This window comes from Pantherophis guttatus, chromosome 1 (assembly GCF_059756535.1).
Source record: "Pantherophis guttatus breed Tessera chromosome 1, ASM5975653v1, whole genome shotgun sequence".
Classification (NCBI taxonomy): Eukaryota; Metazoa; Chordata; class Lepidosauria; order Squamata; family Colubridae; genus Pantherophis; species Pantherophis guttatus.
In genome coordinates this window covers 330,047,961-330,065,170 of record NC_142063.1, presented here as the reverse complement: position 1 = coordinate 330,065,170, position 17,210 = coordinate 330,047,961, and the positions used below count along the sequence as shown (strand labels likewise).

At 42.4% G+C, this 17,210-nt stretch overlaps 1 protein-coding gene across 16 annotated transcripts in view; it reads right to left on the bottom strand.

Annotated features, from left to right (window-relative positions):
- The window catches only part of COL26A1 (collagen type XXVI alpha 1 chain), a 213,325-nt gene extending 199,961 nt beyond the window's left edge, over positions 1–13,364 (bottom strand). For 4 of the 16 annotated variants that reach the window (XM_034420886.3, XM_034420887.3, XM_034420885.3 and 1 more), the window contains exon 1: positions 12,743–13,211. In XM_034420886.3, coding sequence (XP_034276777.1) covers positions 12,743–12,897 — 155 coding nt within the window. In that variant the 5' untranslated portion in view covers positions 12,898–13,211. Of the gene's footprint in view, positions 1–12,742 lie in introns of all 16 variants that reach the window. The other 12 variants (XM_034420884.3, XM_034420883.3, XM_087889155.1 and 9 more) reach the window with 8 other exon arrangements.
- Between the last annotated feature and the right edge of the window lie 3,846 nt (positions 13,365–17,210).

Here is a 17,210-nt window from a genome sequence, read left to right as displayed (position 1 = left end):
GCAGACACCGCAGGGGGTGAATGGAAGCCCTAATGAAAGATTCCAAAGCACAATGGAAGATAATGAACAATAGTGACATCAAATGAAAGAAATGCCATCCAAATAATGCACAGAGATGCCTTCCAAATATCTTGCAGAAGGAACTGAGGGAGGGAGAGGAGGAGGAGTTGGTGAAGGCAAGCCAGCAACAGGGGCCTGTGCATAGAAGCCAGTCAAAGAAATGAAAGTATTTGAACCATCACAAACTCCCTCTTTTCCATTCTACTCCATCTATCTACTCCCTACAAACTTCCAGGAGTATCTTGGTGTCTAGTTCTGCCTTGCCTTTGCCAGACACAGTTGATAGTCTGCAAGATGAGATTACACCCTGTTGCATTTCAAAGGAAGAATGGCATCCTTCCAATTTCTCTTATCCCAAGGAATTCTCCTTCCTCTGCTGCTTTTGTTCAAATCCCTTTATTTTTTGAGTTTTAATGATGCCACTAGGCACGATGAACAGTTCCCAGAATTATTTAATTCAGAGAATTCTCTTTGCAAGAAATTTACATTTAACCCTGATGACCTTCTGAAGACTTGCCAAAATCCATTTCTTTCGAACACTTGGCAAGTTGTATTTCTTTACCTTTTCTTTAACTGAACTAGCCAGCAGTTTTGCATGGCTTTCTGCAAGACAGGCTTCTCACCATAAAGTCAAGAGGAGAAAAGAGAAATACAAATGGACCTCAAAGAGAAAGGCGCACTGCATTCAATGAGACTTACCCTCAAATGCATGCACAGGATTTCACCAGAGGCAGCATAGCAATTAGGAGAAAAGCAAATTACACAATAGTACACAGCAACCTATTATGCGGCATCATGACTTCTTTAATCGTGCTTTGATAAACAACCGACATTAAGCTGGGTTCCCAGATGACGACAGTTTGCAAACCAAAACCCTGGGGTCCATGAACATGCTAAGCTCATGGCAAACAAACTGCGGTTTGATTTAGCGCAGAGCAGTGTGAAATGTAAAATTTGTTACTACCAGTTCTGTGGGCGTGGCTTGGGGGGGTAATGTAACTGGGTGGGCATGGCCAACTTTTTTTTTTTTTTTACTTTTAAAAGCATTTTTTCTACAACCTCTTCGGCCGAAGAGGTTGTTAAAAAATGCTTTTAAAAGCCTCTGACGATCCCAGCTGAGCCGCACAATCATCAGAGGCTTTTTTTTTTTTTTACTTTTAAAAGCATTTTTTCAGCCGAAGAGGTTGTAGAAAAAATGCTTTTAAAAGTTAAAAAAACAGTCTCTGATGATTGTGCGGCTCAGCTGGGCATGGGGGGGGGCGCGCAGGGATTTTTGCTACCGGTTCTCTGAACCACCCGCTATCGCTACCGGGTCGGGTGATCCGGTCCGAACCAGGAGCATTTCACCCCTGGTGCAGAACTCTTCAAACTTGGCAGCTTTAAGACTTGTGGACTTCAACTCCCAGAATTCTCCAGCCAGCTATGGGAGTTGAAGTCCACAAGTCTTAAAGCTGCCAAGTTTGAAGTCCTCTGGTTTAGTGTGATGTGTGAATCCAACCATTTTGTCAACTGTTCCCAGTGAACTAGCCTTAACTCCAACTGTGTGGTGGCATGTGTGTCTGTGTCAAACTGACCAGTCTGATGAAAGCAGCACTGCATCGTTGTGATTGCAAGCCCCCATCCCTTTTCCACATGCCTCCTTCATCACACGCTCATCGCAAAGGGTAGCACTGGTGACACAACGTTGCTTTTGTCCTTTTGACCGACGCTGGGGACACTGAGACTTAATTCAGCATCTGTTATTCTTACATAAAGTAAAATTGCCAGGCAACAATTCTGTATTGTACCCATTTCGGTGGTAAATCCAACGGAGCAAAATAAGCCTGATTATAAAATAATTACATCAGCACACCATGCCTCGTTTTTGCACCGTTGATAAATGTCTTCATTTTAAGCGAGGACTGGCCCAATTTTCAAGCTGTAAAATTCTGCTATAAAATTAGGATTCCTGATAAATCTTGTGCGTTGGATGGCTTCTCTGCTCTGACCTGGTTTCACAAGAACAAGACAAACAATAAATTTTGCTAACTTTCATTTGCTTCTAGCGCATCATCTATTTGCATCATACACCCCAAATATGCAAGTTTCTGCGAGGCGGTCAGTCTGCTTGCTCCAAGTCTGCTTCTTTTGGCAATCCACTGTATTCTTCCAAATTCATTATTCAAAGGAATTACTTTTTTCCTCTCTTACTTCTACCTCAATATCCTGCTTTCACAACTATACGTTACCACAGGGGGAAAAAATATTCTAATGTTTGGATCAAATCAAGGAGATTAGATATTGGATATTGAAACTAATCAAGAAGAAAACCAACCAAGAACTAAGGAGAAATTTCCTAACAGTTAGAACTACCGTGTTTCCCTGAAAATAAGACCCTGTCTTATTTTTTTGAACCCCGAAATAAGCGCTTGGCCTTATTTTGGGGGAGGTCTTATTATTTTGGGGCAAGACGGGGATCCTCTTGCTGTCTTACCTGATTTCCAACTCTGTCTCCCTAACCCTAACCGGAGGAAATGGCAGGGACCGGCCACACATGCGTTTAAATATTTTGGGGGAGGGCTTATTTTTGGGGGAGGGCTTATTATCCAGGGGAGGGCTTATTTTCGGGAAAACACGGTATTAGTTAGTGGAACAACCTGCCTCCAGAATTTCTATGTGCTCCAACACTGGGGGTTTTTAAGAAGAGATTGGACAACCATTTGTCTGAAATGGTATAGGGTTTCCTGCTTGAGCAAAGGGTGGACTAGAAGACCTCCAAGGTGCCGTCCAACTCTGTTATTCTGTTATTCTTTGCTATCCAAGAAATATTCTTTATGATCTTGTTTGAGTTAGTAATTGTTTCCACCCTAGAATTAATCTCTTCTCCAGTATACAGTTAGTCCTTGATTTATGACTAATCATTTACATCGTTTGAACTTACATTTCTTCCTGGGGATACCTACAACCTGATTCCAAAGTTCCAATGGTCAGTCTCCCTTCTTATGTGACCACTCTTCAGGTGCTCAGCAACTAACCTGCATTTATGGCCATTTTTAGCATTCTGTAGTTGTGTGACCACATTTTACAATGTTTTTGCCTAAAACCAGCCCATAGCACACAATGGGTTCATTTTACGATCTTAGCAATCACTTAATGGCCACTGCAAAAAAAAAGTTCATAAAATCAGGTCAGTGATGTACTGTCAGTGATCTGTTTTGCAGCCATCATGATGTAAGACCATGCTTAACGCATTGTAAGCCGCCCTGAGTCTCCGGAGAAGGGCGGCATATAAATCAAAAAAAATTTTTTTAAAAAAAAATGATAAGCAGGCTGCAATATTTATTTTTTTATTTTTTATTTTTTATTTATTTTTATATGCCGCCCTTCTCCGGAGACTCAGGGCAGCTTACAATGCGTTAAGCAATAGCCTTCATACTTTTGTATATTTTATATAAAGTCAGCTTATTGCCCCCACAAACCGGGTCCTCATTTTACCCACCTTAGAAAGGATGGAAGGCTGAGTCGACCTTGAGCCTGGTGAGAATTGAACTCGCAGTAATTGCAGGCAGCTGGATGTTAAATGCTGCCTTAGTAGGAAGCTGCAATATGGCCATAAATCGAACGTAGTGGAATTTTTCTATTTTCTGTGGTTTTGTCAGGAGATTTTTTTGGGGTGCCTTCTAGTCAGTGTTGATTCCTGATGTCTGCTTGGACTAGTCCCTGCAATTATCTTGGCAAAATTTTTGGAAGTGGTTTGCCATTGCCGCCTTCTTCCTAGAGCTGAGACAGAGTGACTGGCCTAAGGTCATCCAGTTGGCTTTGTCCCTAAGACGGGAACTAGAACTCACAGTCTCCCAGGTTCTGCCCCAATGTCTTAATACTATAGCAAATTGGCTATCTACTGCCCATTAGAGAGGTGCAAAATATTGCATGCACAAAATGTTTGGTGCACATTACTATGGATCTCAGTAGGTCTATGCCTAAATTAAAGTTTGGAGTATTTTGGTCCATGCATAGAATTACATGAGGCTATTTTGACCAGGGTGTTTCTACCCATGGAAAGTAGGGAAAGAAGGGAAGATGCTTGAAAAATACAGGGCAGGTGGCAAATGATATACAACAGAACACTGTATGTTCTGTAGGTATGTAGAACGTCTTCTGTATGGAGAAGAACATTTTTTTTAACAAAATTTATTTTATTTTAATACAATCCATCTTCCATTAAACAGTGTGTCATCTGGGTACAAATGTCTTGCGCAATAACAATTAAAATTTACAGCCATATTGATTATTTATCTATCCTTAACTTAATACTGATATACATTGCATGCCTAATACTGTAACAATTCACTTAACTTATTTCTATATTTCACTAATCTACTTTTATTTTTAACTTTCATATTTAATCTCTAGCCATCGGTAAAATAGTTCCCATACATTATAATATTCAGTTTGTTCCTTCTCTTTAATTGCAAGTGTTAACCTATTCATTTCTGCATATTCTAATATTTTCCTAATCACATTCTCATCTATAGGAATCTCTTCACTTTTCCAGTTTTGTGGAAATACAATCCTAGCTGCAGTTATTACATGAATAATCAAATATACATTCTCTTTACTATAAGTTTCTGGACAAATCCCCAACAAAAATATTTCAGGTTTCAGATCAATATGTTGTTGTATCATCTTCTCCAACCACGTATGTATTTTTGTCCAGTATTTTTTGGCTTCTGTGCATTTCCACCACATATGATAATATGACCCAGTGTCTGGTGACATTTCCAACACTTAGCTGATTTGTCTTTAAACATCTTTGCCAGTCTTGCTGGTGAAAAATGCCAACTATAAAACATCTTATACAAGTTTTCTTTATATGCGGTTGACATTGTTAATTTATAGTTTCTATCCCATAATTGCTGCCATTTTTCTAGTTCTATTGTATAACCAAAATTTTTTGCCCATGCTATCATTATCTCCTTCACTTGTTCCTCTTCAGGTTTAATACTCAATAAATAGCTATACAATTTCTTTATCACCCTTTCTTCTGTATGCAGAAGAACATTCTGATGATGGCAATGGCGGTGGTAGCAGAAGCAGTGGGGTGGGGGGACGATGTCAGAAGATGCCTGGAAAATGAGTGATGGCTGCTAAGATATGCCACACTGAAATATCTGGTGCAGTGGTGATGGAGGAAAAAGGCTGGGAAGAAGGGGAGCAGATGCTCAGGGGGTGTGCAAGAGTGCAACAATTAAGAGGAGGGAAGGAAGGTGTTGAGAAAACCAGGGGCAGTGGAGTTTCATGCCCTATTCACTTCTAGGTTGGACTATTGCAACACTACATGGGTTATTCTTAAAGATCATCTGGAAGTTACAGTTGGCAGAGAATGTGATGGTGCACCACTATTGTGCACCCTTCAGTTTTCCCGTGTCACACCATCGTTGCACGAGCTGCCTATTTCTTTTCAGATACATTCAAAGTGTAGGTAAGTGATGGTGAACCTTTTAGACACCAAGTGCCCAAACTGTGCGTGCGCATGCCCAAACTGAAAGGTGTGTGCACACACATATGTGAATGCGACATGTGCGGACATGCGCAGCAGAGACCCGAAGACCAGCTGGTCAGCGGGAGGTGGGGCATCCCAACACTGGCAGCGCAGTAAGAGGTAAGATCTTCTTCTTTCGCGAGCTTCTGTTTCATCATTTGCAGGGAAACAGAAGCTCACAAAAGAAATGCCACAGAGATCTGAACCTGGGACGACGGCACACATACCAGCAGAGAGGGCTCTGCGTGCCACCTCTGGCATGCATGCCATAGATTTGCCATCATGGGTGTAGGTTATGGCCTTTAGAGACCTACATGGAATAGAGCCAGATTATTTGCAGAACTGTCTCTTTTTGACAGTATCTGTTCATCCAACCAGGTCAGATAGGGAGGTCCTTTCCCTGAAATGCTGCCATATAGTGATTCCTAGGAAGCATGCCTTCTCCATGATGGCCCCTACCTTGTGAAATATCACAAGGTAGCCTCCATTCTTTTGGCCTTCTGGAAGGCCATAAGACCTGGCCCTTCCTCCCCTCTCCTCACACTGGGGGTAAAGTGTGAGAGAAGCCTTCAGATGGTTGATGGGACATCCCAAGAGGATGTTTGAGATGTAGGGTTTTAGTCTTGGCTTTTGTAGTTTTTATGGTTTTATTGTTTTGTGGTTTTATTGTTATTGTGTGTGCCCATAGTTGAACTCCAAGATGGGCAGCCCTACAAATCTTATAAACAGACAAACAAATATTGAGGGGTGGAAGAGAAGACGAGATCAGCATCAATCTCGCCCACTCACCCTTCTAGATTTTGTTTGAAACCAGGAACAATCAATGTTTCAGTTATGCCAAACTATGCCTGGCCAAAAATGTCTCTTGAAATTTGTCTTGAAATACAGTACACAACTTGAAACCTGAAGGTTTGCTTTAGTTTGAAAACAAAACATTTTCTCATGGCACAAAGACCTCTAGTATCCATCTTTATCTATTCTTGAACTTCAGCGATCTTAGTTAATGTTAACAAAATTATTGCCCCTTCCCCCCCCCAATCAGTTCTTTGTCATCAATAGCGGGTAAAGTAAATGTGCTGGTTGACAGAGTATATTTTATCCTTTTAACATTTAACATTAACCAAGATTTTTCACTTTCTATTTTTACTTTCATAATGAGCTCTTCTAATCCTTCTTTACTTTCATCTATCCAAGTGGAACCATGGGAAAATCTCAAATTATTACCATGTTGACCTCCCATTTTTATTCCCAGCCTGTCATTCTTATAACATACCATATTCTCTGCTTAAGTTAAATAGAATTGTAACCACACACATCCTCGTTTTACTTCTTCTCTATTCTGAATCACTCTGTCTCTCCAAACTTAATCCTTTTGCAGTAGCTACTTATTCATTGTAATGGTTCCTAGATGAATTATCACAAGTTTTGGCATTCCCCTTAGCTTTAATGTGTTCCATGTTGTGGAAGAATAAAAAAAAAAACTTGCTATAGTCAAAAAGGCAAAGGTAAACCTTCTCCATTCTCTTCCTTCTCCATTACCCGTTACATGATATTGTAGCTCTCTGATCGTGTGTCCTTCTGCCTTTTCTGAAGCCAGCCTTGATTTGACATTATTTTTCCATTGCATACATATATAATGTTTAATGTGTTTGATATCAAAGAAAAACATGTGCTTCTTGTCTGGACCACAGTACCTTGAAGGACTGGAAAGAGATCTCCTCTTGAACAATCCACAAGGATTAAAATCAGCCCCATCCAAGATGTTTTTTTCCATAATGCAATTAAGAGCTTCCTCAGAGCACTTGGGAATGGAGGAATATTAGGTGGCTCCTACAGAACTAACACTAAGTGACTGTTGTGGTTTGACAGGTATGGCTGTGTTGAAATGAGAGTTGCTGCCTCTGCCATTTGGTTTCAATAATATTGATTTAACTTTAATTTGACCTCATTACTTTAATGAGCCATTTGGAATCATTTTGGAGTGGAGTACCAAATAAACGTTAAACAAATAAGCCATATAAGTTGGACCCCATGCAATAGAAATGCAGACTTATTATTGTCATATTGTGTCATGAATATTATGTATTTGCTACATCTCCAACAGGGATTTGCTTTTCCATCTCTGCTACTATCAGCTGTCATGTCTACCCCTCTTAACTACTTCAAGCTTTGTTGAAAGCCTACTCTTTCTGAAAGACCCTGTCTCTTGGAAATGATCCTGCCTCAATTTGTTGTCCTTTACATATATTGGACCTCATCTTCTATAACCTCCGGACAACACTGTCAAAAGTACTTGAAGTCCTGTAATTTTGGAGGACATCAAATTAGTTTTAAAATAATAAGCATTAGATTACTTTTTATCTGAATTCTAATTAGAATTGGGTACATCTACGTTTGCTTTCTGCTTTAATGGGGTATAATTCTCTAACTGGATGCTACAACCATTATTTATTCATTTTCAGTTGCTTCTATGGATGACAGGAAGTTCTGGATCTTTGATTCTCCCCAAGACCACACAGAGATCTTCTCTAGAGCATCACTCAACTCAGTAATGAAAAGGAACTCAGAAACAGAGATGTTGCACTTAGAAAGAGCTATGGATCTGCTTCTATTTGGTTTATTCCAAAAAACAAATCCTCAATATGTCAGGGTTCCAAGTAACACCCCCAACGAAAGAAGACTCTGAGGCTTGAAATTCCTCAAAGTTCCATTTTATTAGAAATGTCATATTGGTACATCTGTGAAAACCCAAATCTGAAAGCTTCTAGGTTTTCCCCGCCCATAGGAAAGTCCAGGTCCCTGCCCAACACCCACAAGTCCATCACATGGCCCAATCAAAGCACCGTCCCAACTACAGAGGCCTCCCAATTCCAACCCTCCAGGTGCAGGGCAAGATGTCCTTGACTCTCTGAGAAAAGAATATTATGACTATATATCAGTCATGCTCCATACAATCCCCCCCTCCCAGCTTTCCACAGTAGGAAGTGTGGCAGGCCTGAAAGCCCAATGCAAAAGATGGCTTCCAGGCCTGACACAATATCAGATTGAAATTCAATAGCAATAGCACTTAGACTTATATACTGGGTTTTCCCAAAAATAAGCCCTTCCCTGAAAATAAACCCTTCCCGAAAATATTTAAATGCATGCGCAGCCAGTCCCCGCCATTTCCTTTGGTTAGGGTTAGGGAGACAGAACTAGAAATCAGGTAAGACGTCTTGCTCCACAGGCCCCAAAATAATAAGACCTCCCCAAAAATAAGGCCACGTGCTTATTTCAGGGTTCAAAAAAATATAAGACAGGGTCTTATTTTCAGGGAAACACGGTACCACTTCAGTACTTTCCAACCCTCTCTAAGCGGTTTACAGAGTCAGCATATTGTCCCCAACAATTTGTGTTCTCATTTTACCAACCTCAGAAGGATGGAAGGCTGACTCATCCTTGTGCCTGGTGAGATTTGAACTACCAAATTGCAGGCAACCAGCAGTCAGCAGAAACAGCCTGCAGTATTGCATTCTAACCATTGAGCCACCATAGCTCTGGACAGAGCCTGGACAGCCAGTTTTCTGAAATGATATAGGACAGTGATGGCTAACCTTTTTGCCATCGCGTGCCAGGAGGGGGGGGAGGGGGGTCACGCGCGTCCGTGCCCACACCCATAATTCTGTGAGCCCTCCCCCTGTGCATGCGTACACGACCCCCCCTCACCCCGCTCCTGGCACGCAATGGCCTGATAGGCCTGTTTTTCTCTCTCACCTGGCTTCAGAGCCTCTCTAGGAGTCTCAGGAGGGCAAAAACGGCCTTCTCCATCCCCCTGGAGGCCAGAAATGGCCTGTTTGCCAATGGGCCATTTTCGGCCTCCGGAGGACCTCTGGGGGGATGGGGAAGGCCGTTTTCAACCTCCCCAGACTCTAGAGAGGCTCTGGAGGCTGGGGACAGCAAAAAAAGGGCCTTCCCCACCCACCCCACCACCGAGGCCCTCCGGAGGCAGAAACAACCTGTTTCCCTACTTCTGGTGGGCCCAGAAGGCCCGAAAATGAGCTGGTGCTGAGCTCGCGTGCCCACTGATATGGCTACATATGCCACCTGTGGCACACATGCCATAGGTTCGCCACCACGGGTATAGGGCTTCCTGCTTCAGCAGAGGGTTGGACTAGTAGACCTCCAAGGTCCCTTCAAGCTCTATTATTCTGTTAAATTAAGTTTCTGCATCTTGAACATTACAATGCTACAAGTAGCAAGTTGTTCTCAGCAGGGACAAATCTAGAAGAATGACACAGAGAAGTTTGTTTATTAAATTTATCTGCTGCCCACCTCAACCACAAAGTGACCCTGGGTGGCTTGCAATGTTAACATTCCTTATCCTTTTAGGCTAGCAGATACATTCAGAATTTAAAAGCATGCTGTGGCTCTCACAAAACGACTGCCAGATTGCCAATCCAGTCACTTTTCCAGAAGGCAAAATGGTGAGGTTGGTCCTCATCGCTTACTCTAGCTTTTCTGGAAGATACTTCACTATATCTTGAAGTTACCATATGTGAATTGGATGGGCATATACATCAGTGGTGGGTTTCAAAAATTTTTACTACCGGTTCTGTGGGCGTGGCTTGGTGGGCGTGGCATTGCTTGGTGGGCGTGGCTTGGTAGGTGTGGCAGGGGAAGGGTACTGTAAAATCTCCATTCGCTCCCCACTCCAGAGGAAAGTTACTGCAAAATCCCCATTTCCTCCCAATCAGCTGGGTCTTGGGAGGCAGAGAATAGATGGGGGCGAGGCCAGTCAGCATTTTTACTACCTGTTTTCTGAACTCAAAGTTTCCACTGCCGGTTCTCCAGAACTGGTCAGAACCTCCTGAAACCCACCTCTGATTTACATGTGTTTAATAAATAAAAAAGGTAAAGATTTTTTCCCCTGTCAGTCGTGTCTGACTCTGGGGCACGGTGCTCATCTCTGTTTCTCGGCCAAGGGAGCCACCATTGGCAATTTCCATAAATAAATAATTAATATAAACATCTCTGGATCTTTTTTTCTGAGTTAATGGACACACATCCATACAAAACATTAGACTGCAATTTCTTATAACTCTGGCTCTCTAGGAATATATCTGAAGTATATGCAAACTCAAAAAAATTCCAGAAAATGGTATGCCTGTAACTAAACCTCTGCTGTGCAGAGATTTAGTCCCATTTTATGTTTTTAATTACAATAATCTAAAACTAATGAAATGAAAGCATGTGAAGCATGTAGCCTAATGGCTTCCAAGGTGGGTATCCATGATTGCCATGGTGGGGATCCAGGTTACTTACAGCAAATTCCCTGGGACTGCCCTTTGACATGCATAGGCTATCTCCATTTCCGCTACTTCAAATCCCTTCTCAAAATGCTTCTTTTTTATATGGCACTTGGCTTTTTTATGGCACTTGGTTAGCAATTCACAATATTTTCTGGTGTCATCCAACCATCACTCTCCCAGAAGAATAGCAATGTGGTCAGACTTCAAAGATGGCTGGATGATGCTATGAGGACATTACTAATCACTAGCGTGAAATGACTGCACCTCAGTTGCAACCAACCTTTGTAGAACGTACTTCTACTTCTCCCTCAACGTCCTTTTTGTCTGCTTTTAGATTTTAAACTTCATAGGAGCACAGACCTGATTATGTATGCAGCCAAGTATATAGGATGATAGTCTGCAGAGATTCTCAGTCATCCAGGTCATGGTTGTCCCAAAGGTGCTTTTTTAGGAGGCAACTGGACTTTCTTGTTTTTTCTTTTGAAGACGTTTCGTTTCTCATCCAAGAAGCTTCTTCAGCTCTAACAGGATAGTGGGGGATGGAAGGATTTATATTCTTTGCAGACAGCTGGTAATTTGCATCCTTTTAGAAGGTCCTTGAAGTACTTGGAGGTTTATCTGTGTCCTCAGGGTCACCTGAGTAGTGCCCCTGGTTCCTGTAGTCAGCAATTTTTTTTTCTTTTTCTTTTCCTCTGGAAATCCATTCCTACTCCCACACCATTCAAAGGGTGTTCATCCCAAACTGTATAGCTAAAAGTCCGTAGAGTCCCCACTATCCTGTCAGAACTGAAGAAGCTTCTTTGGATGAGAAGCAAAATGTCTTTGAAGAAAAAACAAGAAAGTCCAGTTGCCTCCTGAAAAAGCACCTTTGGGACTATATAGGATGATGGTAGAAAAGCAAAAACCCATGATTCATAGGCAAACACCTTATAAACCCTCTTCTTCACACTGCTGGTAATGTATGAAATATAGAACACCTGAAGCAAATCTCCAGGGCAGGTTCACCTTGCACTGCAATCATTTGAGTTCTCAAAAATGACCCCAAGTTCCGAAGCTGGCAGACAAATATTGATGCTTGAAATACTAAATTAGTTTAAGTAGGCTACTGAACTAATGCTTTCTGGTCCACACTGAACCACTAACTAAATCAAACAGAACTCGCTAAGCAACATTATTAAAATTAAAATACAAAATGAAAGCCAAGCACCAAGGTTTAAATTATTCTATGAACTCTATGAATTAACAAAGCTTGCATATATTATGCAAATGCAACAACCATTTGGGACTTTAATTGGGTTAGTGAAGCGCACTATGTGCAAACCTTACCACCTAACTGTAGATGCATTCACACATTCAATGAGAGAAAAGCTGTACAAAAGAAACTTGAAAACAGAACAATTTGGGTCCGGCTTTCTGGCATCACATCTCCTTTGGTGCAGTCTAACTAACTATGGCTTGGCCTTTCTCCCTTATAGTCCCTCACACCTTTTCCTTTTGAAGAAAGAAGATTAATACAAACTAGGGATAAAAAGGGAGACAAAACTTAAGGAGCAAAAAACAAGGGAAAAGTGAAGGAAGGAAATCTGCAATAGTCCATGTATGTAACTTATAGTGGATCAATCCAGGATAACCACAAACCAAAAATCCCATTACTGACTGGAAAAGGAGGAGGGAGGCGTGGAGGGCAACGACTTTCGCCGCTCGACCGAAGAAATGTGCAGGCAAAATTAAAAACCCCACTTCTATTTTTTTTTTCTTCCTCAGAAACGGAGCCCCCCCCCCCGGCTGTTGGTCCCATTAGCTCTAAGGTAGCCATTCGTTCTTAAGAGGCGCCGGGCCGTTCCCAGCGACGGAGGGGGTCTGGCTTACTCACCGACGATTGGCGAAGGCATTGCCCGCCGCCGGTCCCCCGGAGCTCTGCTCGGGATAATTGTGTTGCAGAGTCGATGCCGGGAACTGATAGAGAAATCCGGTCCCGAAGGAACATCTCCAAAGGCAGCAGGAGCACCACAAGAAAACCAGATACATTTTGGGGAACGAAGTCTGGACTGGCGCTTCGGAGTGCAACGAACAGGACGCGGAGGAGACGCGGGAAGGACCCCAGGAGAGACTTAGAGACTCATCCTCCGGGGCTAAGGCCAAATGCAGGGGGGAGAAGTGGGGGGGGGGGAACTAATGCTGGATTATTATTATTTAAAAAAAGAAAGGAGCTGAAGAAAAACTGGGTTTAAAGCCACCCCGCCTTTAAGGAGAGGTACGTGCGCTGTAGGCGCACAAGTGCTTTGAGGGTGCTTTTTCAAGCGAGGTTGGTTCAGCAGCATTCTGCAAAAGGGGGCGTGGGGTGGGTGGGGGGCGCCGGTTTAACCCTTCAGGAACGAGGCTGCTGCTGCTGCTGCTGCTGCAGATGTCATTGTTCCCGTAGAAGAGAGTATACGTGCAATTCAGGATTGAACGGTGGAGTCCTTGGTGCTCTCTGAGCTTGGTGGTTTGGCTGCAGACTGGAGTAAAGGTAATGGGCATGGCTGCTCTAGTGAAGAGAAGGACCAGGGGAGAGACATGATAGCAGTCTTCCAATATTTGAGGAGCTGCTGCCACAGAGAGGGAAGAGGTCAAGCTGTTTTCCAAAGCACCTGAAGGCCAGGCAAGGAATAATGGATGGAAACTGGACAAGGAGAGATTCAAGCTGCTACCGACGGCCTCCCATCGACCTGTGCGCTCCAACAGAGCGGGCCTCCTCGGGGTGCCATCAGCCAAACAATGTAGGCTGGTGACCCTCCAGGGGGAGGGCCTTCTCTGTGGGGGCACCCACCCTCTGGAACCAACTGCCCCCAGAGATTAGGAGAATCCAAGACCTCGGTGCCTTCCACGGTGCCCTTAAAACCCTCTTTTTTCAGCAAGCCGGGCTGGCTTAACTTTTTTTCTTAATTCTTTAAATGTTTTAAATGGGTTTGTTATTGTTCTTAAATTACGGGGCCAAATTTATATATATTCTTTTAATACTATTTTAATGTTTGTACTTTATGTTTTTATTCGGCTGTACACTGCCCTGAGTCCTCAGGGAGAAGGGCGGTATATAAATTGGATATAAAATAAAATAAATAAATAAACCTGGAAATGAGGAGAAATTTTCTGACAGTGAGAACAATCAACCAACGGAGACTTTCAAGAAAAGATTGGACTGCCATTTGTCAGAAATGGTGTAGGGTCTCCTGCTTGGGCGGGGGTGGGGGGGTTGGACTAGATGACCTACAAGGTCCCTTCCAACTCTGTTAATCTGTTAATTTAACAACCATTGCAAAAAGCTATTCTAAAACTGAGTGCAACTCACTTAACAAACACCTTGCCTAGCAATGGAAGTTCTCTTCTCAATTGTGGTCTTCAAACAGTGGACGCCAAACTGGCCCTTCACATCGTCCAATAGTGCACTCAGTTCCACTGTATTTGGGGCCATCCATCTTGCTGCCGGTCATCCTCTCCTCCTCCTCCTCCTCCTCCTTTCCATCTTTCCCAGCATTGGAATTTTCTCCAGAGAACTGGATCTTTTCATAATGTACCAAAATAGGATAATTTTAACCTGGTGATTTGTGCCTCAAGTGAACACTCTGTATTGATTTGTTCTAGGATCCATATATTCATTTTCCAGATTATCAATGGTAATCTCAGGAGACTTCTGCCACAGAGTATTTTAAGGGAAGCCATTGCCTGCATGATTCTGAACTTTGTAGGTGTCACACATCACAGCATCTAAAAATCTTTCAAATGTCTTCATTGCTATTCTGCCGAGAGCTAATTTGTGGCACCTTTTTTGATTGCTGGTTCCTTTACTGGTGATGTTTCTTAAGATTTGGATAGATCTGTGACAATTAATAGGCCCAGCATAGATTTGTCGCAAATGAATTGTGCAGATTATCATATGGAATGGGACAACCCACTATCATAACCTCAACTCCTTTAATAAAGTTAGTAGTTCAGTAGATCAAAGAAATCATTTAGATATAGCGTATTAACATTTTTAGTGAATGCCTCATGATATTCTCCTTTCATAAAATGATAAAATATGGGCTAAATGATACTGTGTTAGATGAACTCACAGCTGGCTGATGTAACCATACCACAAAAATGCTTCATAATGGCTCCAGCTTGCAGAGATGTTAGAGGGAAATGTCATAGAACTCTTTCCTAGGTGCTCTGCTGTTCAACATTTTTAACCATGACTTGGACAAAGGTGCTGAGGGGATGCTTATCAAGTTTGTAAATGACACAAAGCTGTCAGCTGTTGCTAATGCCTTAGATAAAAGAGGGAAGATTCAGAAACATCTAAACAGAATTTGAACACTGGATTGAAATAAAGATTATGGAATTTAACAGGGAAAAACGCAATGTTCTTCATCTGAGAAAGAAAAACTAAAGACAAGTATAGAATGAGGGAGACTGGCATTGGCAGTAATATGTATGAAAGGTGTGTGTAGCCTTTGAGTAAATGTTGGCTCCTGGTGACTGCCTGGGCAAGTTTGTGCAGGTTTTTCTGGCAAGATTTCAGAATGGTTTGCCACTGTTTGCTTTCTAGGGCTTAGAGAGAATGACTGGCCCGAGGTCACTCGGCTGCCTTTGTGCTTAAAGTGAGAGAAGATCTCATGGTTTCCCTGTTTGTAGCCTGGTACCTTAACCACTACACCAAACTGGCTCTTTTCTTTGTTGACCACAAGTTAAATATGAAATATGAGACATTCTTTTTGATGCTGGGTTTATTCTTTTGGCTGGAGAATTAATATGCAAGTGAGTATTCCCAAACAGTTTACAGTAAAGGTAATTAGTTCTGATGGTAATATGGAACCTTCATGTTCAAAGGTAAAAGGTGTCCTTAGTAATAGTTGCTATAGAGCAGGGGTGTCAAACTCAATTTCATTGAGGCCGCATGAGGGTTGTGTTTGACCTCAGGCGGCTGGGGTGGGCATGGCCATCTTGACATCACTTGTATTGGGGATGCCTGTGGTGGCCCGAGCGCTCTCCCAGCAAAAACAGGCTCCCAAGCTCCGTTTTCAGCTGCGATGGCTTCCTGCAACCCTCTGCCACCGAAAACAGAGCTCAGAGGCCTGCGTGAGCTCTGTTTTCAGCTGCAACGGCCTCCTGCAACCCTCTGTCAGCGAAAACAGAGCCCTCATGAGTTCCATTTTTGCTGGCAGAGGCACTGCGGGTCAGTCCCTCGCTGTTTCCAGAGTGGCCCCACAGGCCAGATCTGTGTGGCTTGGTGGGCATGGTGTGGTGTGGTGTGGCTTGGTGGATGTGGCTTGGTGGGCATGGAAGGGGAAGGATACTGCAAAATCTCCATTCCCACTCCACTCCAGAGGAAGGATGTTGCAAAATCCCCATTCCCTCTCCACTTGGAGGCCAGCCAGAGGTGGTATTTGCCGGTTCTCCGAACTGCTCAAAGTTTCCACTACCGGTTCTCCAGAACCTGCTGGATTTCACCCTTGGTTGAGGTATATGGCTACTTTAAATAGCTGTAGTAAACCAGCCACTATCTTATTACGTTGTGTAAGAGCATTATTTAAGCAATATTGCTTATACCGTAGTACTTTATTTTTGGAGGGCATAGCATCTTACACAAAGGCAGCAATCTTGTTTTCTTAACCTGTCTTAGAATTTAGTGTGTTCTGTCTACTCAGCTGATACAAATATAAGAGCTGTAATTCAGGGGGCGGGAAATATCCTGGGTTCATAGGGTATTGTAAAAAGAGTTCATTGTTCATTACCAATAGTTGCTTCAAGCATCATAAATTACCAGCAGACTTTGGAGTAAATTTAAATACATAATACAAAACAGAAGATATTGCATTCTAGTCAGCCAAAACATTTCTAGGTGCAAGGTTTGGAACAGACTATGAATTATTGTTTCATATGTAAAGGATAAGATTAGAGTATTAAAGAGTAGATTTGCCAGGAAGATTACATATGGAGGATATTCCTGGATTCTTGGGAGCTGAGTGGTACAGGAAGGGAAGGGAATGGAAGAGATTCAGTACTGATACATAAAAAAATCTGAAGCACAATGGGAAGAGTTAAGCATTGTGAAAAAGTAGGAGAAAGTTCTCCAAATTTCAAGAAAAGCTCATACGATGAAGGATGAAAGGCCTGGCCAAAAAGAACATAAAATGACTCAAGACTTTTAACATCAATCAAGGAAAGAAACAGGCAAGGAAAATATCTCAGGAAAGTCAACAAATAGTGGAAAATAACAAGAAAAGGAAAATAAATTATGCCCTATATCTGTTTAATTTATCCAGTTAATACAATACAGGTAGTCCTCATTTAGTGACAGGAAAGCTGAAGTAAGATAGTAA